General features: G+C 45.5%; 1 protein-coding gene across 1 annotated transcript; it reads right to left on the reverse strand.

Moving 5' to 3' along the window:
- Nucleotides 1–15,233: 15,233 nt before the first annotated feature.
- Nucleotides 15,234–16,106, reverse strand: ORYCUNV1R1531 (vomeronasal 1 receptor oryCunV1R1531). The gene has a single exon (NM_001167220.1). It carries the CDS (start codon nucleotides 16,104–16,106, stop codon nucleotides 15,234–15,236), a length of 873 nt encoding a protein of 290 aa, NP_001160692.1.
- Nucleotides 16,107–26,576: the final 10,470 nt, after the last annotated feature.

The raw sequence follows: 26,576 nt of genomic DNA on the forward strand, positions 1-26,576 counted from the left end.
AGCATACTAGTCACCTTCCATAGAAACGCCCACGGGATTGCTGTACCTGATCAAGTGATCCTTATTCTCCTTGATAATGGCCCCAGCATGTGAGAGCAGTGGTGCTGGCAGTCCATAACTGCAAAGCCATGGAGCGCTCCCTTTAGTGAGGTTAATGTTCTCCACTTACTACGCAGAGTAAGAACAACCACAGAGCTGACTCTGGTAGGACAGGAAGTATTATGAGAGAGATCACATTCCTGTGACTTGAATCCCAGTGTATTGCTCAGTGCTCTGCTATGTCATTGAGAATTGTTGTCCCCTCACTGTGCCTACTGGATGAATTACACATGCTCATAGCAACGTGTGTGTAGCACAGACAGTGAAGGCAGCGTCAGTGCCATCCTCGCCTCCAGGCCTTCACTGGAGGGCCCTGGGAAAGATCCCTGTAGGTCTGGGGAGAGGACTGTAGATAAGGGGAGAGGACCAGATAACAGCCTCACTTCAGAGGCTTCACTCCTTAACTCAAGGAGTTTCTTCCTCTTCTACAAACTCCACAGACCTAAATGAATCGTTGTCACTGCTTGTCTGAATAAAAGATTTACTTTATTTATTTGAAAGGCCTAGTTAGAGAGAGAGAGAGAGGTGTCTTCCATCTGCTGGTTCACTCCCCAAATGGCTGAAACAGCCAGGCCTGGCCAGGCTGAAGTCAGGAGCCAAGAGCTTCTTCTGGGTCTCCCATGTGGGGTCAGGGGCCCAAGCACTTGGGCCATCCTCCACTACTTTACCAGCTGCATTAGTAGGGAACTGGATCAGAAGTAGAACAGCTGGGACTCAAACCAGTGCCCATATGAGAGGTCAGCATCACAGCTGTTCCTGCTATGTCACAGCACCAGCCCCCAAGTCTCGATTTTTGCCACAACTCCTATCCTGGTTGCATTCCGGTATCATTCCCATCCCACAGACATCCACACTGTTTGGAGAGCCAGTGCCCCACTCTCCAAGGTCTCACAGTCTCCCTTTGCATCCAGCCTTCTATCTGGGACTTCCCCGTCTTGCCCTGGATGCCTCTCTAGCCTTGGGCTTACTCTGTCTCTGAAATTTGGTGGCCAGGTGTATTGAAGAATGTTAGGTTAGAGGGCCCCAGATGCCTGGTGTCCACACAATAATTTGCTGTTATATGGTCTTAAATGTTCACTTTATATCCTAATACCCAAGCTGTTGAGTCATTCTCATGGTTTCTGTGTGTCACATTGGTTTTTCTTCATAAGTCACCAAGAGGGAAAGACTGAACCCTCTCTGAGTGGTCTCCAATCACACACAGAGTTCCTGAGATCAGACACGGTCCTTGACTTTTATTTAAACATTTTAAATCAGTATCTCTATTTTCCAAATCATTTTATTGTTAACTTATGTGAGTAGGGTTCCATTGCTCTGATTCAAGAATGCAGCCCCAAACTGGACCCCATGGGGAGAGAGGGAGCATCGGGAAGAGGATTTGATGAGCAATCTTGTGTCTGTAATGTGCTTTGCTGGTCTGTGGTGTAACTGGCTGAAATAAGTGAGCACCATGTCCTAAGTTAAGTCGTATTCTTTGAGCATTAAAGTGCTCCTGGAACCCAGTGGAATGAGGGCTCATTCACAACCTGGTCAGAGAAAAGAACACATTTTTATATTTGCAAACCAGTGATTTGGGGGCTTTGAAGATGACAGCAAAATGATCTCCAACTTTCCCAGAAAAATTCAGTTTAAAGAAATATGTTTGGGGGGCCGGTGCTGTGGTTGACTTGGTTACTCCTCTGCCTGCTGTGCCAGCATCCCATAAGGGTGCCGGGTTCTAGTCCTGGTTGCTCCTCTTCCAGCCCAGCTCTCTGCTGTGGCCTGGGAGGGCAGTGGAGGATGGCCCAGGTGTGTGGGCCCCTGCACCTGTGTGGGAGACCAGGAGGAAGTGCCTGGCTCCTGGCTTCGCATTGGCACAGTGCCAGCCATGGCGGCCATTTCATTTGGGGAGTGAACCAATGGAAGGAAGACCTTTCTCTCTGTCTCTCTCACTGTCTGTAACTCTACCTGTCAAATAAATTTTAAAAAAATGTTTGGAAAATAGCAAAGCAACATCAAATGCTTGACTTTTAAATTATGACTTATTTTTTAAAAAACTGATGCTTATTTATTTAAGAGACAAAGAGACCAAGGCAGAGAGAGAGAGAGAGAGAGGTTTCACCCACTGGTTCACTCCCCTAATGCCCACAGTAGCCACAAAGAGACTGAAGCTGGAAGCCAGAAGCTCCATCCAGGTCTCCATCATGGGTGGCAGGAACCACCCATGGCATGAGCCATGACCACTGCTTCCCAGGGTCTGCATCAGCAGGAGGTTGGACGCAAGAGCCAGAGTTGATATCAAAGCCAGCACTCCAGGGTGGGAGGTGGGCCTCCAAATGCAAAGCTTGACCACTACACCTGGCAGCCACCCCTGAAATTATTTTTTAACCCTGTTGCCATGGCCACTGATGATAGTGTAGGAAGTGGAATTCTCTCATAAACTGATGGGAGATTTTGCCAAATATTATATTAGCTCTAAGCCTTCAGTGTGATCCAAACTTTTCCTAAAACTTTCGATACTGTTGGAAGCTCTAATGAACTTTGTGGTGCTGCGTTCTGCCACAGCTCTGTGTCCGTGGACACCAACACTGAATCAGGCTGAGATTCCCTAGCTCGGCCAGGTCCTTTGGTTTCAGTTTCTGGTCATTTCACAGCAGAGCAGGTGCATTGCCATCACCCAGTTCACCCAGTTCACCCAGACTTTGCCCGCTGAGGTCCCAGCATGCATCTGAAGCTTAGCAAAAACATCCTTTTCTCAAGTAGAGAAACAGGAAGCTGCTCTGACACTTACACAGCTTTGTTGGGGGGCACTGGCTTTCCTTTGCTTGCTGAGCATCATGCACTCTTCACTGTGGCTCTGAGGATGCAAGCACTCAGCCAAGTGTGCTGCTTCTCCACAGTGTGGGACCCACAGACTGAACCCAAAATATCACGAAGAAACACAAAGACCCTCAAAATCCCAGAGGCTTGGACATTTATAGAATGGAGGCAGGAACCAGCAAGGGCTCTTGCCGAGCTGACAAAGTGCCATGCCACATTGAACTTCTGGCTGGAACCTGTGAGTCTAGCCCTATCCCTGCCATGACCTCAACAAGTGGGGACTCTTAGGGAAGATCAGCAGTCATAAAGCTGATCTCCAAGTCTCTGCAACAGGATTGTGGGGAAGGAGTGAAGCTGGGCTTGCCAAGATTCAGAATGAGGAGGCCAGAGCTGAGGACCACAGGGAGCAGCCAGTAGAGGCTACCGACGACAAGCAACCTTGTCCCCGCCCCCTGAGAGCCACCACATGGGCAGATGGAGCTCACCGGGGACTGCTGCAAAATACTCCACCATGCAGATTCCCCATTGAATGGGGATTTCCCCAAAGAGTCACCTGTTTCTGAGCACCCAGGCTGCTTTTGCTTTGTCCTCACAGCTCATTTCAAGGAATATCTTTCCCCACACCAGCTCCCTGAGGGGGATGCTTTCCTTAGTAAGGAAGATTTCTAAAAGTAGCTTTAGGGGTCAAGTGAGATTTTTAAAATTTCTGTATTATTATCCAAAAGCTTAAAGAAACTTGTAGTTGCTCTTCTCATTCTATCTTTTTTTTAACTTTTATTTAGTAGATATAAATTTCCAAAGTACAGTTTATGGATTACAATGGCTTTTCCCCCCCATAACTTCCCTCCCACCTGCAACCCTCCCATCTCACACTCCCTCTCCCATTCCATTCACATCAAGATTCATTTTCAATTATCTTTATATACAGAAGGTCAATTTCGTATATATTAAGTAAAGATTTCATCAGTTTGCCCCCACAGAGAACACAAAATGCCAAATACTGTTTGAGCACTAGTCATATCGTTAATTCACATTGAACTACACATTAAGGACAGAGATCCTACATGAGGAGTAAGTGCACAGTGACTCATTCTATCTTATTGAGCTAAATCCTTTGAGAAACTCTTTGCATAGTGTTACTTGAAGCAATGATCTATATTTGAAGGCTTGCACTTCTGCATCATTGAGGGCTTTGGAGTGGAGAGCAGCCTTTGGGAGGGATCCTGTATGGCAGGCATTGTGGTTGAGCAGATTAAGCTGCTGTGTGGGACACTGGCATCCAATACCAGAGAGCCTGGGACCAAGCCCTGCCTCCGCTTCTCACCCAGCTCCCTGCTAACACACACCATGGGAAGCAGCAAACGATGCCTCAAGTACCAAATATTTGCAGCCCTGATGTCCATGTGGGAGACTCAGATGGAGTTCCTGGCTCCTGGCTTCTGCTGACCCAGCTCCAACTGTTGTGGACATTGGGGAAGAAGGCAGCCAGTGGAAATTCCATCAATCTCTCTCTCTCCCTGTCTCTCAAATAAAAGAAAATACATAAATACACAAATTTAAAAGAATACTGGGTGTAGATAAAATCACAAAATTCTGTGGAAGATGGAGACTGATGCTCTGATTCACATTTCTACTCATCAGCCCCTCAGGGAGAATGCTAGGAATCTGACACTCATTGCTCTTCTGATCCCCTGCTAGGTTCTGCTCAAAACTGCTCCAGGACTTTGATTTTAGGAATGGGCACAAAATGCCCCAACTGAAACAGAATAAGGGAGAATTGTGTCCTTTGGTAAAAAAGCCCTTGAGAATCAATTTTTTTTTTTGACAGGCAGAGTGGAGAGTGAGAGAGAGAGACAAAGATCCTCCTTTTCCATTGGTTCACACCCCAATGGCCACTGCAGCTGGCACGCTGCAGCCAGCGTACCTCGCTGATCTGAAGCCAGGAGTCAGGTGCCTCCTCCTAGTCTCCCATGCGGGTGCAGGGCCCAAGCACCTGGGCCATCCTCCACTGCATTCCTGGGCCACAGCAGAGAGCTGGATAGGAGGAGGAGCAACTGGGAAAGAATCCAGCGCCCCAACCAAACTAGAACCCAGTGTGCCGGTGCCGCAGGTGGAGGATTAGCCTACCGAGCCATGACGCCAGCCAAGAATCAACTTTTTAAGAAACACTGGGGTGGCCGGTGCTGCAGCTCACTTGACTACACTTTGTGTTTCTGTGTGGGTGCAAACTGATGAAATCTTTACTTAATATATACTAAATCAATCTTCTGTATATAAAGATAATTGAAAATGAATCTTGATGTGAATGGAATGGGAGAGGGAGCGGGAGATGGGAGGGGTGTGAGTGGGAGGGAAATTATGGGGGGAGGGGGAAGCCATTGTAATCCATAAACTGTACTTTGGAAATTTATATTTACTAAATATAAAAAAGAAATTCATAAAAAAGAGTAGTATGTTAGATATTTATCCCTGAACCTGTATGTTTCAGTATGCAGAACTGTCTGTAGAAGTTTGCATTTATAATGCATAAAGAATGCACAAATATATGAACTTCCTTTTTACTTCAGTCTGCATTACATACCTATTCCAAGACAGTGCTCAGTTTAAACACTTTCTACCAACTCTGCTAAGGTGTTGGAATAAGGAAGTCCCCCAATCCTGTTGGCCACACAACAAGACTTCTGCACCATAGGCAGACAACAGTCTCCTGTGGGAGTCTCTGGATTCAGGTGCAAGGGGCCATGAAACCCTGTGGAGCCCTGAATCAGGAGGGTCCTTTTGGGAGCACAGATCTGTATCCAGGCAGCAGACCCCCTGAGCCTGCTCCTGGGGTCAAATGCAGAAATGGCCTCCATCCCCAGTGAACTTGGCTACAGCCCCCTTGGCATTGAGCCTGCAACTAAAACCATCATGAAAGGACCCAGAGGGAGAACCACCAGACCTCACTCCCCAGGGGTTACCCAGGTGACTGAGCCTCTGCGCCAGGCTTTCCAGTCACTGTGCCACAGCAGATGTGAGGGAGCCCAGTCTAAGCTCCACCCCCTCCTGCCTCCCAACACCACCCAGTTACCCTCTGTGCATTTCCCCCAGCTCTGTCTGGGCACGGACATCCTGCCAACCTCAGCGTCACTGTCACTCTCATGGAAAACCTACACTTGAGATGCCAATAGGACTGCCATGGTCAAGGCTGAGGGATCACATCAGTCAGCCTGGAGTAAGTGGCTTATTTTGTGATGCACAGACACTGACACATGATGTGAGCATGAAGACCACCCAGGAGATTGTGATCACATCAAAAGGACATAATATTGTATGGATGACTGACCCCAAGGATGGAAATGTGATCTTTGAGACAACACTGATTAAACAGTTGTCTCACAGGAGCACAGTGAACTTCAGAAACCAAGAGGAACCATACAGAAATTTATCAGAGAAATCGGAGCTGATGCTCTGGCACAATGGGCTCAGCCACCACTGCAGTGCCAGCGTCCCTCCTCAGAGTGCTGGTTGGAGTCTTGGCAGCTCCACTTCTGATCCTGCATCTTGTTGATGCCCTTGGTTAAGCGGGGAAACACAGCCTCTGCCATCCATGAGGAAGACCAGGTCAGAACTCCTGGCTCCTGGTATCTGCCTGGCCCAATCCAAGCTGCTGCAGCCATTTGGGGAGTGAACCAGCACATGGACAATCAACAAATCAATCTCTCTCTCTCTCTCTCTCTCTCTCTCTCTCTCTCCCCACTATACCTTTCAAATAAATAAATGTTTATAAAATAATTTTTTAGAATTCTGACTATAGTGATATTCTCTTCCTCCTTTCTACCCTTCCCCTCCTTCCTATACTCCCAACCTCCCCTTTCTCTTAAAAAAAAGAATGTCATCAGAGAAATCTAGACAGCCTGAAACAATTATTTTAAAAAAATCAAAGAGTTCATGGAGCTTAGGATTATCAAAAGAGGACATACAGGAGTAAATGAGAATTCAGAGGGGGCAGAAGAAGACAAATGAGTACAAGACTCATTTGAAGAGGCAATCGCAGAACACTGCCACAGCTGGAAAGAGATGTGAAAATCCAGGAACTGATGTCCAAGCCCAAAAAGTCTACCCCGGAAGGTACTGGAAACAAACTCTCCCAGGGCATCGCCAAGGAGGATCCTTAAAGCAGCAAGAGAAAAGCAGCAAGCAACTACGAGAGCTTCCAGAATAATCCACGGTGCACTGCTCGGCAGAGCCTGGCTGGCCGGGAAGCAATGGGACAGAGGGAAGAAAAATCTGCCCCCAAGAATAAGGCACCCATAAAACCGGCTTTCCGAAGCCAAGGAGACAAAAGATCTTTCCGGACAAACGCCAGCAGGACCTACCCATCAGCAAGTGACCAGGAACGCAACGGGGGCCCCTCTGCTCATGCACCTGCCACAGGCACCCGTGGCCCGGGAAGCCGGAGCGCTGGAGGCTGGGTCTGGGAGCCAGACCATCCTTTGGCGGTGCCCCTGGTGGGGCTGCAGCCCCTAGGCAGGGTGGCTGGCTGGCACGGGGACTCTTCAGCGTACCTGCCGCATTGGAGCCCATGGTGGGTGGATTCTGGTATTCCTTACATTTTGCAAACAGGAGCCCCAAGGCCAGAAGGGAGCAAGGAGCCGGTGTCGGGTCCCTGCCCTTGGCGGAAGTCATCCCTCCTCAGGATCCCTGCCTGTGGCGCCCTGAGGAGAGTTGTGGCTCCCTGGGCTCCTGCCTGTGCCTGCAACTTGGGCTGAGCTCTCTGCTACCCGTACATGCTGTGCGCTGAGCAGGGCAGGTGCGGGTGTTTGTCCCCTGAGAGCAGAGCTGAGCAGCTAGAAGGCACAGCTGGGCCCTGTTGGGGAAGTGCTCGAGTCCGGATGTGTGCTCCACCATTGCCCCGCTGTGTGACCTGGGGCAGGCCACTTGCCCCCTCTGCGCTTCCATGTTGTGCTCTGCAGAATGGGAACCAGAGCAGGATGCAGCTCACAAGGTGGTTGAAGGGACTAAGTGTGCAGCACGGACCCTGACCGTGCAGCGGGGGTCTCTGTGTGTCAGATGTCCACCGTGAGCAGATGCTGGTGGGACACCCGGGCCATGCAGTGCCGACTGACAGCCGCGCACCCTGCCCCACCCCCAGTGCTGACCACAGGGTCCCCCAACTCAGGAACGCCCCCATACCCAGGCCACTAGGAGAGCTGACGGCAGCAGGAGGCCCTGCCTCCCTGTCCTGGTGTCCTTTAGCCACCAAGGGCCACCCGTCCTTAGACTGGGGTTGGAGGGTGAGGGCTCCAGGGCAGGGGAGACCAAGACAGAGTTCAGGGCTCAGGGCTGGAGAGACAGGGTGTGGAATGCTGGACACCGGCCACATCCCCAGTCAGGACAGGGCTGGCCGGGCTGAATGACCTCACCTTTAGTCACCAGGAACCGGGAACCGGGGCCCAGTCGTGTGGAAACCCAGATCCCTTAGCTCAGCCCATAGATATTCTGCCGCCACCACCAGCCGCTCTGGGCAGCTGCATGTGGCCGGTCGCGATGCACATTAGCTCAGCAGGTATAGACAGCAGTATGGGGGCTGCCCAAGATGAAAATATATCCGCCACACTATGACCCAGGCATCGCGCTTGGGGGTTTACATCCCCAGGAGGTGAAATGTCTGTGTCAAAGGCAAACGGACAGTACTGTGTTATTGCATCGCTATTCATGAAAGCCAGACACCAAGATAGGGAACCGATCCAAGCCTTCATCCGCGGATGAATGGATTTTTTTAATGTGGCCAATGTGCGCTGCAGGATATTATTCAACGATGAGAAAGAATGAAACCCTGCCACTTGCAGCACCAAGTATGAGACGGGAAGATGTTGAGTGAAACAAGATAGAGACATAAAAAGACGCCACGTGTTTCCTGTATGTGAAAGCTGAAAACGCGGCTCTCAGGTTAGAACAGAACGACATGGTGATTACTGGGGCCAAGAGAAGGTGGGAGGAGTCCGGGTGCCAGGTTCCAAAAACCCAGCAGAGGGAGTCCCAGGATCCAGCGTTCTAGACGCAGTTCCATGGACACCTGGCCCTCGGGGCTGACTTGGAAGGAGCCAGCCATGCAGGTGTGTGCAGCACAGGTGCAGCCAGGGCTGGTGGTTGGCTCGGGGCCTCACCGGGGTATCAGCTGGAAGCTGGAGCCTGCTGAGCACTGTGTGTGTGTCCCTGAGTCTGGGTGTCCTGATATTAAAAAGGCTACCAGCATCTGTCACCTCTTCCATTCCCAAGCTCAGGTGAGACCCCTTGTGGCCGACTGGAACCTGAAGCTCCCAGGCAGGGCATTGTGGCAGCGCTGTGCAATCTCAGCCCAGGGACAGTGTGAGGCAGGTGAACCCAGGCCAACGCAGTGCCCTACTCTGTCTATTTTGCTTCTGTCGCTTTCCCAAGTGAAAGAAATGGCAAGACGTGCTCTGATATGGTGGATGCAGCCTGCAAAGCCTCCCCTCCAAACGTGGAGACAAAAAATCCAATGGTGGCAACCTGTTTGCTGCCTGTTGTTCAGAAGCTACTGACAGCTCTGAGCCCAATTCTGACTTATAGTGCTCAACGCTGGCAACAAAGCATACAAAACCATTTCATATTTTTAAAACAGAGTACATAATGATATTAAATTTGAGTACATATGGAGAGAGAGTTGAGATAAAGAAAACTGATTCATGCCGAAGAAAAGCCAGGGGCAATTACAGGAGGGGAGAAGAGAGAATGGGAGGCAAACTGTCTAATCCTAAACCCAAGCCGTCCACCATGACAGGAAATGAAAATGGAACAGACCGAAACAACAGAGAATGAAAAGTGAGAAAAAGTCACGTCTGCTCTCTGTCCTGTCAGATGCTTTTGCACGTCCAGCACACAGACACATGTAGGACACACACGCTGAGAAGGGGAGGGATGCACAGGCCAGGTTAACCAAGAGCGCCGGGGTTTACACGCTCACAGCAGAGACGAGGCCACAAGAGCAATTGCCTGAGTTTTCTAAGAGTCGGCTCCAAAAACAAGGGAAGACAAAGGCTCAAGGAAAGGCTGGCAGGGGACGGCCTGGTGCCACCTCCCCAGCAGGAAGCCACTGTTGCAGCCCGGAAGTCCATCGGGGGAACACCCACTGTGGACATCAGTGTGACTGTCAGGTAAGTCACACACAACACAGTGACCTCAGGACAGGAACGGCGAGGCAGCGGCTGCAGTCCAGCTGGTTCCTCCCCACTTGGATCGCCCCACCCCACACGGGCCAAGTGCTAGGGACCAAGTTGCCCACCAGACCCCCAGTCTGATGCAGCTTTCTAACACAGAAACAACCACCGATCATGGTTCCACCAATAAATATGGAAATGTAGGAGACATGCACATACTTCAGAATATTTACAACCCAAGAGATCAGGAAAGTATTAAATAAGAAACTGAGAAAATGGGTGATCAGAGCACTCCCTAGAAAAACTGGGCATAAGGAATCTTCAGTGGTGAAACCGCCAGTCACTAACACCACCCACAGGTTCCCAAGGGTGGAGGAAACCTTGCAACCTCAGGAGCAAACACAGCAGAGGCAGGAAGAGGACAAACCCAGACCATCTGCCGCAGGAGCCAAATGGAAACCAACCGACCCCAAAGAGCTGCGCAGTAGATTCCACAATAATTAAAGCGATCACGCCATTAATCCAGAAAGTCATTCCAAAGATAGAAAGTGAGTTTAACAAATTGTTAAAATTATAAAAAAAATCCTTATATCCAGTAATGTTGTTCCGACAAAACTTGTATTGTGTGCTGACATTAAAAGAGCAGCAGTTTGGTATGGATTTGATTTTTGCCTAGATTGCAATCTTTCACTGTTTTGTCATGAGACTCATGGAACTTCCTGGATGCATCTTCTGTGAAACACACTCAATGCTCATGAAGTTTAATGACTCCCATATTCACACAGTCACCCAGAGTTATTTCAGTTCACACGTGTGTGGTGTATGACAGCCAGCTGCCATGGAAGGGTTGAGGCGATGCTCCCACTTGGTAAATACAAAACACCAAAATCAAAAGTTGTACCTAGTACAAAACTGACAGGGGTGGGTGTGTGGCCTGGCAGTGAAGATGTCAGTTGACATGCAGACATCCTGCATCCAGGGTCTAAGTCCAAACCCCAGCTCTGGGGCTTCCCATTATGGATTCAGCCTGATGCACACGCTTTGAGGGAGCAGCTGATGACTCAAGTAAATGGGTTTCTGCCACCCACGTAGGAGACCTGGCCTGATTCCTGGATCCACCTTCACCCAGGTCCGGTAACTGGGCGCTGTGTGCATTTAGGGGGAGGGAACCAGCAGGTAGGACTATTTGTATTTCTATCTGTGTATCTTTCTGATCCTCTAAAAATAATTAAAACTTATAAAATACAGAGTGAAAAAAAAACAGAGTTGAGTAACCATCTAAGAAGCAATTAATACAATTGTTTAAAATATCTCCAAAAATAATGATTTCTTCTTGTACAAGTTCTAAAACACATAGAGACAGACCAACTGAATACTGCAAAAACCCCTCCAGACCCAGAAACACAGGAAACATTCAGTGAACCACGATGAAGGACCTGAAGAGCTTTGTCTGAAGCCCATCGATGACATCGGTAGAAAGGAGACTTGTGTAAGGCAAGGACTCATGATCCTAGTTGTAAAAATCCAGACAAGTTTGGCCGGTGCCGCAGCTCAATAGGCTAATCCTCCACCTGTGGCACCGGCACCTCAGGTTCTAGTCCTGGTCAGGGCACCAGATTCTGTCCCGCTTGCCCCTCTTCCAGTCCAGCTCTCTGCTGTGGCCCAGGAGTGCAGTGGAGGATGGCCCAGGTGCTTGGGCCCTGCAGCCGCATGAGAGACCAGGATAAGCACCTGGCTCCTGGCTTCAGATCAGTGCGGTGTGCCAGCCACAGCGGCCATTGGGGGTGGGGGTGAACCAACAGTAAAGGAAGACCTTTCTCTCTCTCTCTCTCTCTCTCTCTCTCTGTCCACTCTGCCTGTCAAACTGTTAAAAAAAATCCAGACAAGGTGCGGGAAAGAAACATTCTGTAGGTGGCATTTTAACCTGATTGAGCTGAATTCAGATTCTGCCACTTTGGGGATGATCATACGAGTGGCATCAGACACAATCAAAACCAATGCTCATGGGTTTCAGGGGGGCGGGGGAAGAAGTCCACAGATTTGTACGGCATGCGACCTGGTTCACTCATCATCCGTCACCTGAGGAAGATGAGGCAGAAACCACTCAAAAAGGAACCACCTTTGCCTCCCAAAAATCCCTAAAGTGGTGGCATAAAAAGTTATATATTCAAGAGGTATGGAGGTTTCTAAGTGTCAATACAACACGTGTGTGTGTGTGTGTGTGTGTGTGTCACAGACTGAGTACTGCCCTGAAATGCAAACGCTGAAGGCCCAGGGCCACATGTGACTGTATTTGGAGATGAGGTCTTGACAGAAAGAAAGTGACGGCCGCCGTGAGGGGGGCTCTGGCCCCGTCAGAGTTCTGTTCCTCACGAGGAGGAGACCAGAGCTCCACGCTCCCCGGGAGGGCACAGCGACAAGATGGCCGCCAGCAGCCAGGGGGAGAGCGCTCCCACGGCCCGGCCATGCAGGCGCCCTCATCCCAGACGCCAGCCCCACGAGCCTGAGAAAATCAGTGTCTGCTCTCTCAGCCTCCAAGTCCACCACATTCTGTCAAAACGGCAGCCTGGGGAGAACCCGTGCATGTGCAGGGCACGCATGCAGGAAATTTCAGTGAGGTTACCCTCACCAGGGATTTCCTATGAAGATTAGCTCTGTGCTGGAAATACCTGTGATTGTTCATGGTTTTTACCAAGCGCAGAGGTGGTCTCGGCAAACCCGGAGGCAAACAGCCCTTCCTCGAGGCCTCATTGGGGCCAGCAGTGGCAACATCCGGGTCTGTCCATGACGTCACTGCTCTGCGTCCTGGGACGGAGCATCAGCGGACCCAGAAGTGCGATTTCACTCTGAGTCTCCAGCAGCCTGAGCAAGAGAGCCCTCACAACTCTCTCAGCAGACACTGGTGATGTGGGACAAAGCCTCAGCAACTGCATGATTTCCTCTGCGAATGTAGGGGCCACTCAGTAGCGACACCTGGTACCTATGGGCGTGAGTGGGAGACCTGACAGGCATGGTGGTGGGGTCACTGGTCCAGAGTAGACACCACGGGGCAGCCAGGGAGGGGTGAGGGGTGAGGGCAGCTGTGCCAGTCTGGATCTGGGTGCTGGAGTCCGGATGTGGCCACAGTGAACATTCATGGAGCAAGAGAAACTGCTGAGTATTAAAAAATAACTTCTAGAAAATTCGTTGGGGTAGCACTGTGGGCAGAGCAGGTACGGCTGCTGCCTGCAACACTGGCATCCCATATGGGCACTGGCTCACGTCCTGGGTAGTCTACTCATCCAGCTCCCTACAGATTCGCCTGGGAAAGCAGCAGAAGATGGCCCATGTCCTTGGGCCCCTGCACCCACGTGGGAGCCCTCGAACCATGTGGGGATTGAACCAGCAGATGGAAGATCAATCTTTCTTTCTCTGCCTCTGCCTCTACTTCTCTGTAACTGACTTTCAAATAAATAAACATTAAAAAAAAATGTTTGAAGGTGATGATACCTGATCATAAGACTTCAATTTGAAAATTAAAGGAAAAGAAAATGTCAAATTGTACTGATCACAAGGATGAAATCACGACGGGGAGGAGGGCGGGGCGGGGAGAGCTGTCCACGGGGCATGAGGAGCATGAGGAGCAACACTTCGTGAAGGGAAACACAACTGGGGAGGAAAGACAGCCACGCAGTAATGAAGCAGTGTCCACATTGAAGGTCTCTGAGGTGTGTTTCCCGACGTCACCCTGACTGAAACATTAGGATAAAGAACAAATTTTAAAAGCTCATGGAGAATACTGAGTTTCTGCATGGGAAGAGCCTCCCTCTGGCATTAGATAATGAGTTTGATCCATAGAAAGCTGAAGAGAGGGGAAATGGGAGCTCTTGAAATTTTGGGTTCCAAACCTTGGAACCTTTGGACAGGCGCGGTGGAATTTCTTAGCCTTGGGAACAAAGATATGTGCAAAGGTTCAAGCTACAGTCACTGTAGCTGTCCCTGGGGACTGGAACTAAACAATGAGGGAAGTAGGGCATAGAAATTAAGATGTGGAAGATGAAACTGAGAAAAAAATGTTGATGGTTAGAAAAGTTTAGCAAAACAAATATACTGTGAGCCAATACACCATGGAGCAATGAAAAGAATCAGGCCCTTGCTGCTGAGTATGTAAATGTAGAGACAATTCTCACTGACATCCCAGTGACTTGGATCCAAAAAATAAATGTCATCGTAAAAAGGGGAGGGGAGGGGCCAGTGCTGTGTCCCATTGGGTTACACCCTGGCCTGAGGCGCCAACATCCCATATGGGTGCCAGTTCGAGACCCGGCTGCTCCACTTCCAATCCAGCTCTCTGCTGCAGCCTGGGAAATCGTAGAAGATGGCCCAAGTGCTTGGACCCTTACACCTGCATGGGAGACCCAGAAGAAGCTCCTGGCTCCTGGCTTCAGATCACCCAGCTCCAGCTGTTGCGGTCAATTGGGGAGTGAACCATCAGATGGAAGACTTCTCTCTCTCTCTTTCTCTCTCTCTCTCTCTGCCTCTCCTCTGTGTAACTTTCAAATAAATAAATCTTTAAAAAAAAAAGAGTGGGGATCAATATGGATGGATTTATGCAAATGCTGCATTTTACTAAACATTAATGATTGAATCTTCCACAATTTCCCATCCTCTTAATCAGCTCTTTTTTCCTAGATTTTTTCACAAATACAACTATTTTTTCCAGCATCACAGATAATTTTAGGGCTCTCTTTACTTCCTTTGTTTTATCTTTAGGTCACTGGGGCACATCTAATCTAGGTAAGTCTCCAAAATATGTGACATAGGTGGTTTTTATTTAATGGATAAGAGAAGTCTTTTAACAGCACAGTTTAACAAATACAAAGCAAGCCAAATGTGACTCAGTATTTTCTAGTTGCTCCATTCAAAAGGACAAAAGCAAGCAGATAAAATTAGCTTAATGATATACACCACATTCATTTAACCCAAAATGTTACTTCACTGTGTATTCTATGTGAGGATTAATACATTTTGATTCATGTTAACATTACAAAACCTGAATGTTTTTAAATGTACTACATAGTTCCACTCAAACTAGCCCCATTTCCAGTGCCCCATTGCCCTATGGCTTCTTTTCCTCATATAAATCTTGATGGAGACTCCTCTGTTGAAGATGATGTCAGATCAGCCACTGAAAGCTCATGGACAAAAGGTCATTCTCATATTTGAAAAGAAGGAAGTCAATCTGAGAATAAATTTGTTATGTTTCATCAGAAAAAAAGGGCAAAATGTCGGGTAGCATGATGCTAAAATTCCACCAATACCCTCCAACCTTGAGTTTTTCTCAGATGCATAAAATCCATAAAGTGTCAAACAGTTGTTTGACAAATAAAAGAACACAAAGCAAAATACCAGCAAAAGAATCATGTAGGTGGCTTTGTTTTCTGAAGATGTCTTGGAAGAGAGACTGGAGGTGTGAATGTGCTGGGCCCTCCTGCGGTGTCTGTAGAGGATCCACACCATGTAGAGGCTGGACCAGATCATCAGTGCCAGGAACACTATATCATGAATCAAGATGATACTTATAAATGATCTTGCTTTATGGGCTACAGGCTTCCTGGATTGACAATATACATTAACATATCCCTCACCAACCAAGGTGAAATTCAGTCTGGCTTTTACAGATCCAATGATGTGGGTGTAGATCAGCATGTTGATGACCCAAAAAAAGAGTAAAGAGCGGAAAATCCACTTGGATAGTTTAGGTTTCAGCCATGCCCATTTAGAATGACTGGGACTGAGAGTGATGGCCTGAAATACACTTAGGAGAAAGGTAGTACATATGGAAAGACCTCGAATCACTCTGGATATGTACAGAAATGTTTGACAACCAATATCATCAAAGAAATCTTTGATTCCAAAAGATGACATGAGTTCTGGTATTGACCGGATCAAAATGGTTGAAATATTGACCACTGTCAAGTGCATGAAAATCCAATCTATGGGTTTCCTCAGATGAGGCTTGATTAGGAAGGTATATGTGTATATAATGAAGAGCAGTGAGTTTGCCATGACACCCATACAAATCTGACATATTAGGATAAAGGTATAAATCACATCACTTGTTAACATTATCTCAAGGATTTTATATATTTTAGATGTTTTAATTAGTCTAATTTGGCATCCTCTTAAACAGATCATATTCTGTAATTATAAAAATTGGAGTCTGTTGAAAACTAGGATGACTAACAGCTCTCTTTGAGAGAAGGGGTGAAATGTTCATATCTTCTATATTTCAGACCCAACTGTGATACTTCCAGGGACTGGACTTTGGGCATCCTTTGAATTTCAGACTATAGTTATACATGATATGAAGCAGTGGACATCAAATGTCATATTCTACATTCCTATCTATTACCACGAGGACATGTTGGCCCCTATGAATGAAAAATATGCAGGTGATATTTTCTTCAGAGTATAGAGTGCTTGTAATCTCTAAACCAATGTGTAAGTCTTCACCTCTCTGAAGAACATTCTACTTCTAATGCATGAAGTGGAGTATGTGCACTTGAACTGCTTTATTAGAATTTACACTGCAGACAATTCTTTCAAACAAGGAACATTTTTAACACTTCAGAGCAGTTTAAAACACTCAGATATTATACCAATCAAAAATATAATTAATTAAATTTTAAAATGTGAAAAGGAATAACTGGTTTTCCAAGTGAGGATTTTGCTTCTTCTCATCTAACCGCAGTGTTTGGAGACATTTTTGTTCTCAGACGCTGCAGAGCTCCTGAAACACAGTGGGTAGAGGCTGGGAATGCAGCTCAACATCCCACAATGCACGGGACAGCCCTCAAACATTCTGGCCCCAAGAGGCAGACAAACACAGGGTGATGAATGCAGTCTAACAAAGTATCCCTGTCTTTCTCTCTACACCACATCTAAAACTTTGGCTCAACATTTTTTGTTCATTGTTATGCAGACAGAAACGGTTGGTTCACAAACAGAACAGGAAGAGTATGACAGTCACTGAGGCTGACTTAGTGCTTCATCTCCGTTTATTGGACTAAGGAGTTCTGCTTATGTCATTCTCTCAGAGAATATGTCTTTGTCATGTAAGGCTACGCCTTCCTTCCTACACAGATTGTTACTGAATTACATATGTGTCTTCTCCAATCTGAACACATTCATAGAGTATCTGAACTTCCTATATTCCATTCTCAGATTCACAACAACTCTGTCTTCTGGCATCAACTCTACTACAGTGCTGGCTTCTAATCATCTAACAAAGAAAGAAATCCTACATGTAACAAACACCATCAATACAGAGTACTTGTCTTCAGTTCTCATATTTGTGCCTTCAAATGTCTCTGTAATTTAGGACCATGTTAGTTGGAATTACTTGAAACTGTGTCACCTAATATGGTCAACAATGTTAACTACTTTTAATTTTTAAAAAGCATCCTAGGGGGGCCAGCACTCTAGGGTAGCAGGTAAAAGCCTCCATCTGCAGTGCCACATCCCACATAGGTACTGGTTCAAGACCCGGCTGCTCCAATTCCAATCCAGCTCTCTGCTATGGCCTGGGATAGCAGTCAAGGATAGCCCAAATCCTTGGACCCCTGCATGTGCATGGGAAGACCTGGAGGAGCTTTCCCCTGCAGCCTCTGCTGAGGATGGCTTGTCCCGCGGAGCTCCGGATATGTGTGGAGTGACTGGCTGTGGACTTAAGGTCCAGGAAGCTGCAGGATGATTTGAAGGTAGTGCATGCTTCATCCTGCAGAGAGGAAATAATTACCAGGGTACAGTCTGCATGTGAAGTTCACAGATGCCATCTCCTGTGTGAGAACCCTGCCAATGTTGGCATCTCAGCTGCCTGACAGTCCTTGCTGAGACCCAGGGATGTAACCTCATCGTGAGTCAAGGAGCATCTGTAGTTAAGTTTTGTGTGATGAAAATAGTTAACTGATTTATTGTGGCTGTTGCTGTGGAGTAGTAGGCGAATCCTCCATCTGTGGTACATGGGCACTGGTTCATATCCCAGCTGCTGCTCTACTGATCCAACTCTGCTTGCAGCCTGGGAAAGCAGTAGGAGATGGCCCAAGTCCTTGGGCCCCTGCACCCACATGGGAGATAGAAGAAACTCTTGGCTTCAGCTTACCTCAGCTCAAACTGTACTGGCCATTTGGTAGGGGTGAACCAGAAGATGGAAGACTTTCTGTCTCCTTCTCTCTGTAACTCTGCCTCTCAAATAAATAAATCTTTAAAAAGCAAAAAAGCAAAAAAAAAAAAAAGACCTGGAGGAAGCTCCTGGCTCCTGGCTTTGTATTTGCACAGCTCCAGCAATTGTGGCCAACAGGATAGTGAACCAGTGGATGGAAGACCTCTGGCTCTACCTCTTCTCTCTCTATGTAACTCTGACTTTAAATCAATCAATCAATAAATAAATCTTTTAAAAAATCCTAGGTTGTTCATTAAGAGAAATGGAAAGACTCTGGAATTCCCAAAATCTATATCGGAGTGTCCAGGTTAGAATCCTGACTCTGCTTCTGAATCAACATTCCTGGTAATGCATATTCTAGGAGGCAGCAGATGATAGCTTGAGGAAATTGGCCCAGGGCAGTCATATGGAAGAGATATATGAAGTCCTGATCCCTGAACATGGCCAGCTCTGACTGTTTCAGGTTCATAGGGAAGGAACCACTGGGTTAGTCTGTACTTGCTTGCTCACTCACTCTTTCTCTCTCTTTCTCTCCCTCCCAATCTCTGTCTCCTTTCATAAAACAAATATATGAATTTAGTTTTTTAGTGCAACCTGTCTTTAATATACAGGATGACAGTTTCTGGTTCACCTTCAGGCTCTCTGACCATCAATCCTTGTCCACTATCACAAGCATGGCCTGTCACAAGAGCTCCTTCTTCAGTCAAATTCTCTGCTCACTCCATTTACCTGCTGTTCACAATTTAAAGTCTCTCATAATTCTATCATTGAGCTGAACTCCCAAAATTCCCTTCAGTACTAATGTACTTCAGGTCTCTTTCTGCCAAGCATGAGAGGTCCTGGCTAAATATCTGCCTCTCAAATGAACCCACCCAGCACAACTCTGCACAGCTTATGATGGGTGGGTGCCGTCAGGCCCTTACTGGGACTCAAAAAAGGAAAAGGAAACAAACTAGGATGTGGCAGGCACTCTCTGTAACCCTCATAGCTCAATGTGTGGTTACTGTTGACCTTCAATAAAACAAAATCACAAAGAGAAATCCGACACATGAGTACTGGCAAAACAAGACAGAGACACACCTCCCACATGCCAAAAGAAGGCACCAGGTTGTCCAGGTAGAATCAGCATGCAGGGAATTTAAAATAGCCATGTTAACATTACAACAGTTACACCAATTCAAAAACCTAGAGAAATGGAATCTTTAAGGAAGAGGGAGTCAGAATGGACAGCAGAGTTTATGAAAAGGTGGGAGGAGCTTCAAAGTCTAGAAAGGGCACCCAGGAGGACAGAGCAGGTCACCAAACACAGCTCTGTGGAGCACTCACTGGGAGGGCAGTGGGGAGCTGCTGGGAATAGCCACAGGCCCTGGGTGGTTGATCAAGGTTGGTCTGTACAGGGGAACCTGCAGAAGTGTCAGAGTAGCACCAACACTGAGGGAACTGCAGCCCTGGGCACATGCATGGCCCTGGGAGACCTGGGGGAAGACGAGTGGAAAGCTGTAGGCCATGGGGAGCGTCTGGTCAGTCACTGAGTCCAATGACTTAATATTAAATGACAGAAGGCCTACATTCCACTGCTACCATTCCAAACTCTATTAGGAACTCTTTTGGCTAAGTCTGCTGAAGGGCTTTACAAGGAAGCGAAGCAAGGAGTTTCTGGGAAAATGTGGCTCTCAGTCTTAGGAACAAGGAAGTGTCCAACTGAGGGACTGAAGCCAAGGTCAGTCTGCTCACCTGTCAGCTCACACCTTTTTATGCTCTCTTACTTGGCATTGCTGGCAAGAGCAAAATCATACTCACAAATATTATACACAGTCATCCCTCAGAGCACGGGAAATCTGCAAAAACAACTCCAGGAAAATTGGGGGAAGATGGCAGAATAGGGAGGGAGCACACCGAAGGTCCAGTAAGGGAGGGTTCAAAGACAGGTGAGAATTTGTAGTTTTTAAGGAACGAGAAGCCCTTCCTGAAACTCGGGAGATAGGGTGAACACGGGAGTAGGACGCGGACGCCTGAGGCGCAGGACACCAGCAGGAGTGTGTACGCACCAGCGCTGGAAGCCAAGGGGAGACGGGGCGCTCGCCCAGCACCACGGAACAGCCACCACCACCCCTCCCCCAACCCACCCTGGGACGGACACTGAGACACACACGACTGAGTGGGGGAGGAAATAGAAAACAGAACAGAGTGAGTGGTGCCTACGGAAAGAATGCGCGATTCAGGGGTACTAATTGAGAGACTGAGTAAACCAGTATCTCTTGGCGTCTCCTCAGAGCTGCAGCAGGTGGGAAGCAGCCATTTTGTCTGTTTACATTCTGGCTTAAAGGAGAACTGTCTTTGCCTCCACACTAACCTTCGGAGGCAGAGCCCAAAGGAGGAGCAGAGCAACAGGACACTTCTTGCTTGAGGCAGGGCAGTTCAAAGCCCTGACGCCCATCTACTCAAGTTACAAGAAAAAAAAAAGAAAGAAAACAAAACTGAATAGTGGCTGGGGGGGGGGGGGAAGGGCAGGATCCAGAGCTGCAGCGGGCAGAGAGCAGCCATCCTGTCTGTTTACCTTCAGGCTGTGTAGAGCAGCCTGCTTACACTGGATATTGCTACAGACTCACAGCAGCCTATAGCAGAGGGAAACCACCCAGACAGAATGCCAAAAAAAAAAAAAACCCACAATAAGAATATAGAAGAACATATAAACTTTCCAATGGAGCAGGCTAAACCAACCATAACAGAGGCAGAAGAAGAAGTTGAAAACATGCCAGAAAAAGAATTCAGAAAATTAATAATCAGAATACTTAGAAATAATGAGAAACAGTGTCAAGAGCTGAATGAAAATGAAGCCCAAGGATTAGAGATCCTAAAGAGAAGCCAGAATGAGATACTAGAACTGAAAAACTAAATTGACCATACAAAAAACACCATGGAATCCCTCGGAAATTGAACAGATGAAATAGAAGACCAAATATCAGAATTTGAAGACAAACTTCCAGAAATAATACAGTCAGTTCAAACACAGGAAGAAGAAATTAAAAAATACGGTCGGAGACCTACAAGATTCAATCAAATGGTGTAATGTTCAGATAATAGGAGTCCCTGAGGGGGTGGAAAGAGAGAATGGATTGGAAGGTGTCTTCAACAAAATAATATCAGAAAACTTCAAACAAAGGCAGCTGGATAACAACACACAAATACAACAGATAGCCAGGACTCCGAACAGAGTAGACCAGAAGAGAAATTCACCATGACACATTGTGGCAACACTCAGTTCAGTGACACACAAAGAACAAATCCTAAAATGTGCCAGAGAAAAGCGACAAATCACATTCAGGGGTAAGTCAATCAGACTCACCCCAGACTTCTCATCGCAAACACTACAGGCAAGGAGACAATGGCATGATATATTTCAAGTTTTAAAAGACAAACAATGCCAACCTAGAATACTATATCCTGCAAAGTTATCATTTATGAATGAAGGGGAAATAAAGATCTTCCACGACAAACAGAAACTGAAAGAATTTGTATCCACCCGTCCAACCCTACAACACTTGCCCAAAGACGTGCTGCACACAGAATTACAAAAACAAGAACTTCACTACAAAAAAAAGCGAATGTAGAGTAACCCACAAACAAAGTTCAAAATACGTAAACAGCTCATTTCAGGAAACATGAAGGGGAAAAGACAGTACTTAACAGTAATCACATTGAATGTGAATGGTCTTAATTCCATGACAAAGAGACGTAGACTAGCTGATTGGATAAAGAAAGAGAATCCATCTATATGCTGCCTTCAGGAGACACACCTTATCAGCAAAGATGCATGCAGACTGAAAGTGAAAGGATGGAAAAAGATACTCCAAACTAATGGAAATCAAAAAAGAGCTGGTGTGGCCATCCTAATATCAGACAAAATAGACTTTAACATAAAAACTATTAAAAGAGACAGAGAAGGGCACTATATAATGATTAAAGGATCTATCCAACAGGAAGACATTACTATTATAAATGTATATGCACCTAATTACAGGGAGCCTGGCTACCTGAAAGAATTACTAAAGGATTTAAAGGGAGATATAGACTCAAATACAATAGTAATAGGGGACTTCAACACCCCACTCTCACCAATGGACAGATCAACCAGACAGAAATTCAACAAGGAAACAACTGAGCTAATTGATGCCATAGACCAAATAGACCTAATAGATATCTTCAGAACCTTCCACCCCACAGACACAGAGTTCATGTCTTTCTCCCCAGTACATGGAACATTCTCTAGGATTGACCATATACTAGGCCATAAAGGAAGCCTCAACAAATTCAAAAAAATTGAAACTATACCATGCAGCTTCTCAGACCATAGCGCAGTGAAACTAGAAATCAACAACCCAAGAATCTCTACACCATATGCAAATATATGGAGAATGGACAACATGACCCTAAATGAACAGTGGGTTATCAAAGAAATTAAAAGAGAAATCAAAAGATTTCTAGAAACAAATGAAAATGATAACACAACCTATCAAAACCTGTGGGACACAGCAAAAGAGTGCTAAGAGGAAAGTTTATAGCAGTTAGTGCCTACATCAAGAAGCTGGAAAGGAACCAAACAAATGAACTCTCCATGCACCTCAAGGATTTAGAAAAACAGCAGCAAATCAAGCCCAAATCCAAAAGGAGGAAAGAAATACTAAAGAGAAGAGAAGAAATAAACAGAATTGAAACCAAAAAAACATACAAAAGATCAACAAAACCAGGAGCTGGTTCTTTGAAAAATAAACAAAATTGACACACCATTGGCCCAACTAACCAAAAAAAGGAGAGAGAAGACCCAAATCTGTAAAATCAAAGATAGTAATGGAAATGTAACAACAAACACAACAGAAATAAAAAAATCATCAGAAACTACTACAAAGAGATGTATGATAACAAATTGGGGAACCTGGAAGAAATGGATAGATTCCTAGACAAATACAACCTTCCTAAACTGAGCCGTGAAGATAGAAAATCTAAACAGACCCATAACCTTGGAAGAAATTGAATCAGTAATAAGCGCACTACCGAAAAAGAAGAGCCCAGGACCAGATGGCTTCACTGCCGAATTTTACCAGACATTTAGAGAACAACTAACCCCAGTTCTTCTCAAATTATTCAAAAAGATTGAAAGAGAGGGAATCCTTCCAAATTCTTTCTATGAAGCCAATATCACCTTAATTCCTAAGCCCGGAAAAGACACAACAGAGAAAGAAAACGACAGACCTATCTCCCTGATGAACATAGATGCAAAAATACTCAACAAAATTCTGGCAAACCAAATCCAACTACACATCAGAAAGATCATTCACCCGGACCAAGTGGGATTTATCCTGGTATGCAGGGATGGTTCAATATTTGAAAGTCAATCAATGTAATACATCACATTAATAAATTGAGAAATAAAAAATCATATGGTTATCTCAATAGATGCAGAGAAAGCATTTGACAAAATACAACACCCTTTCATGATGAAAACCCTAAGCAAAAAAAAAGTTGCATTTTATATTCAACTTAAAACTATTGGTTGAACTCTGTAATTAATACATAATTACTCTTAGGTGTATAATTAATGCTATAACTAGTACTCAAATAGTATTTCACACTTTGTGTTTCTGTGTGGGAGCAAAATGTGGAAATCTTTACTTAATATACGCTAAATTGATCTTCTGTATACAAAGATAATTGAAAATTTATTTTGATGTGAGGGGAAGGGGAGAGGGAGTGGGAGAGGGGAGCGTTGTGGGTGGGAGGGAAATTACGGGGGGGAGAAAGCTATTGTAATCCATAAGCTGTACTTTGGAAATTTATGCTCATTAAATTAAAAAAATGAAAACAAATAAAACAACCATCCTTCCTCTACTGAAAAAAAAAAAACAACTCCACAACAGGGCGTAATAGAAAATCACACATGATTGCATTCCTGTGCTATCCATTCTTTTTACAATTTCTGATATCTGTAAACTAAATTATGTTATATATGGTTTTTAATTTAACAGATATCATGTTAGATATTAGGAGAAATGAACTACAAACAAAGTAAAATTTTTATGATATTTCACTAGTTAACACAAAGAAAGATACACTGGCAGATCTACACATAGACCTGAGCTGGGAGATGGGGGTGAGAGATGGAGAGGTGTTAGTGACAGTGTAGAGTTATCAGATGAATAAATTCTAGATAGCTAAAGTAACATGGGTTGAATATAGTTGATAATATATGTATTACAATAAGATTGTATTGTATAATTGAATTTTGATAACATCATAGGTCTTACAAATTGTCACCATGCACACAAAGGTTTCTGTGTGAGTGTTATGTTAACTTAGAGGTAGTATTCATATCAAATCATCCCAATATACTAGCTAAAATTACAAGCTTATATTTGAAATTATAAGCCGGCGCCGCAGCTCATTAGGCTAATCCTCCGCCTGCAGCGCCGGCACACCGGGTTCTAGTCCCGGTTGGGGTGCCGGATTCTGTCCCGGTTGTCCCTCTTCCAGGCCAGCTCTCTGCTGTGGCCAGGGAGTGCAGTGGAGGATGGCCCAAGTACTTGGGCCCTGCACCCCATGGGAGACCAGGATAAGTACCTGGCTCCTGCCATCGGATCAGCGCGGTGCGCCGGCCGCAGCGCGCCAGCCGCGGCGGCCATTAGAGGGTGAACCAACGGCAAAAGAAAGACCTTTCTCTCTCTCTCTCTCTCACTGTCCACTCTGTCAAAAAATTTAAAAAAAAATGTATATTTGAAATTATACCTCCATGAAGCTGAAAAAGTTAATGAATAATGGACTAAATCCACCAAGCAAATGCAGACAATGCAAGAGTCAAAAATGTCAAATCCCAGCTATGCGCTGTCCATGGCATTCACATTGTAAATGCAAAAGCACATATGGTCCAAAAGTGACAGAACAGGACATGATATACAGGGTCAATATTAATCTGTAGACACACAGAGTATCCACATAAAAATGAGATGAACTGAACTTCAAGAAAAAAACAATGTCTTCTGATTTAACTAGAATTAGGAAGAAAGAGAAAGTTTCAAAATAAAGAAAGGAAGGTATAAAACTACCAACCAAGTATCAGAAAGCAGGTGCATACAGAATAACACTGCACAAATCCAACATTTAGGGAACAGAATAGCTGGATATCATGAAACCCACTATGGTAAAAATAAAAGATGTAAATTTGTAAATGCTAAACAACAGTATCAATATTTAATGTAAAAACACAAGAAATTATTTTTTAAAAAACAGGAAAATCCACCACGGTAGTAGGAGATTTAACCAAAGTCTTTTAGTAACCAAGGAACCAGCAGACAAAAAACTCAAGCTTGTGAATTAATTTGCTGCACCTAATGCCTTGACCAACACACAACTCACTGTCAGATGCCCAACTCCCCTTCTCTGCTATCATGTGCACCATGTAATCAACGCAGCCAGACAGCAAACACTGAAGTGAATGAGAGCAAAGCTGAAGAGTTCAACTGAATACAACACATTATCTTACACAATTACAATGAATTACAAAAAGAACATTTTAATTCTTAACACTGATTTCTATGTTCAGAAGAAAAGCATTCCATAGTAAGAACAAAGTGGGAAAATCTGTTGTGAAATGCACTGTGGAAAAATAAACTCAAAATGCCATTTTTCTAGAGACTAACAAAATTAAAAACCCTCTAGAGAGATGGCTGCACTTCCTAAAGAGAAGACACTAGTAACGTCAGACTTCAAATGTTAAAAACACAACTAAGAACCTGCATTTTCTAAAAATGATATCATGACTATGCTAACAAACTTGGAAGGCTGAGACACACTGGGAAATTCTCAGAAAACTTAACTCACCATAGAAACATGAAACTGTAGAAAGTCACAAACTTCATGCAAAGCTTCCCATGATGAAACTGAGCAGCAGGAAAAAAATCATTCCATGAGGAATTCCAGATAATGCTTCAATGGTGTGGAACAAAAAACATCTATAAACACTTCCTAGGGAAAGAGAGAGAGCACTCTGTCCGTCACAGTGTGGGAAAACCAAATAAACCTGGTATGAAAAGTATGATGCTGAAGCCATCTCGTTCAGGAAGCAAATGAGAAGCAGTCCCATAATTTGTAGAATTGAATCCAGTGCTCTCCAAGCAGAGTCTAGCAATGACCAAGAGAATCACCCCTGGAAATGGTTAAGATTGATGTCACATGGCAGAGAGAAAGATATCTACACATCAACATTACCACATAATCGCTAAATATTGAAAGCTTTTGTGTTGAGATTGAATATAAATAAAACA

The sequence above is a fragment of the Oryctolagus cuniculus genome, chromosome 18, assembly GCF_964237555.1.
Source record: "Oryctolagus cuniculus chromosome 18, mOryCun1.1, whole genome shotgun sequence".
NCBI lineage: Eukaryota > Metazoa > Chordata > Mammalia > Lagomorpha > Leporidae > Oryctolagus > Oryctolagus cuniculus.

What these genes read in the sequence shown, in the direction of transcription:
- ORYCUNV1R1531 (NM_001167220.1), bottom strand. Translation starts at nt 16,106, where the DNA reads ATGGCAAACTCACTGCTCTTCATTATATACACATATACCTTCCTAATC.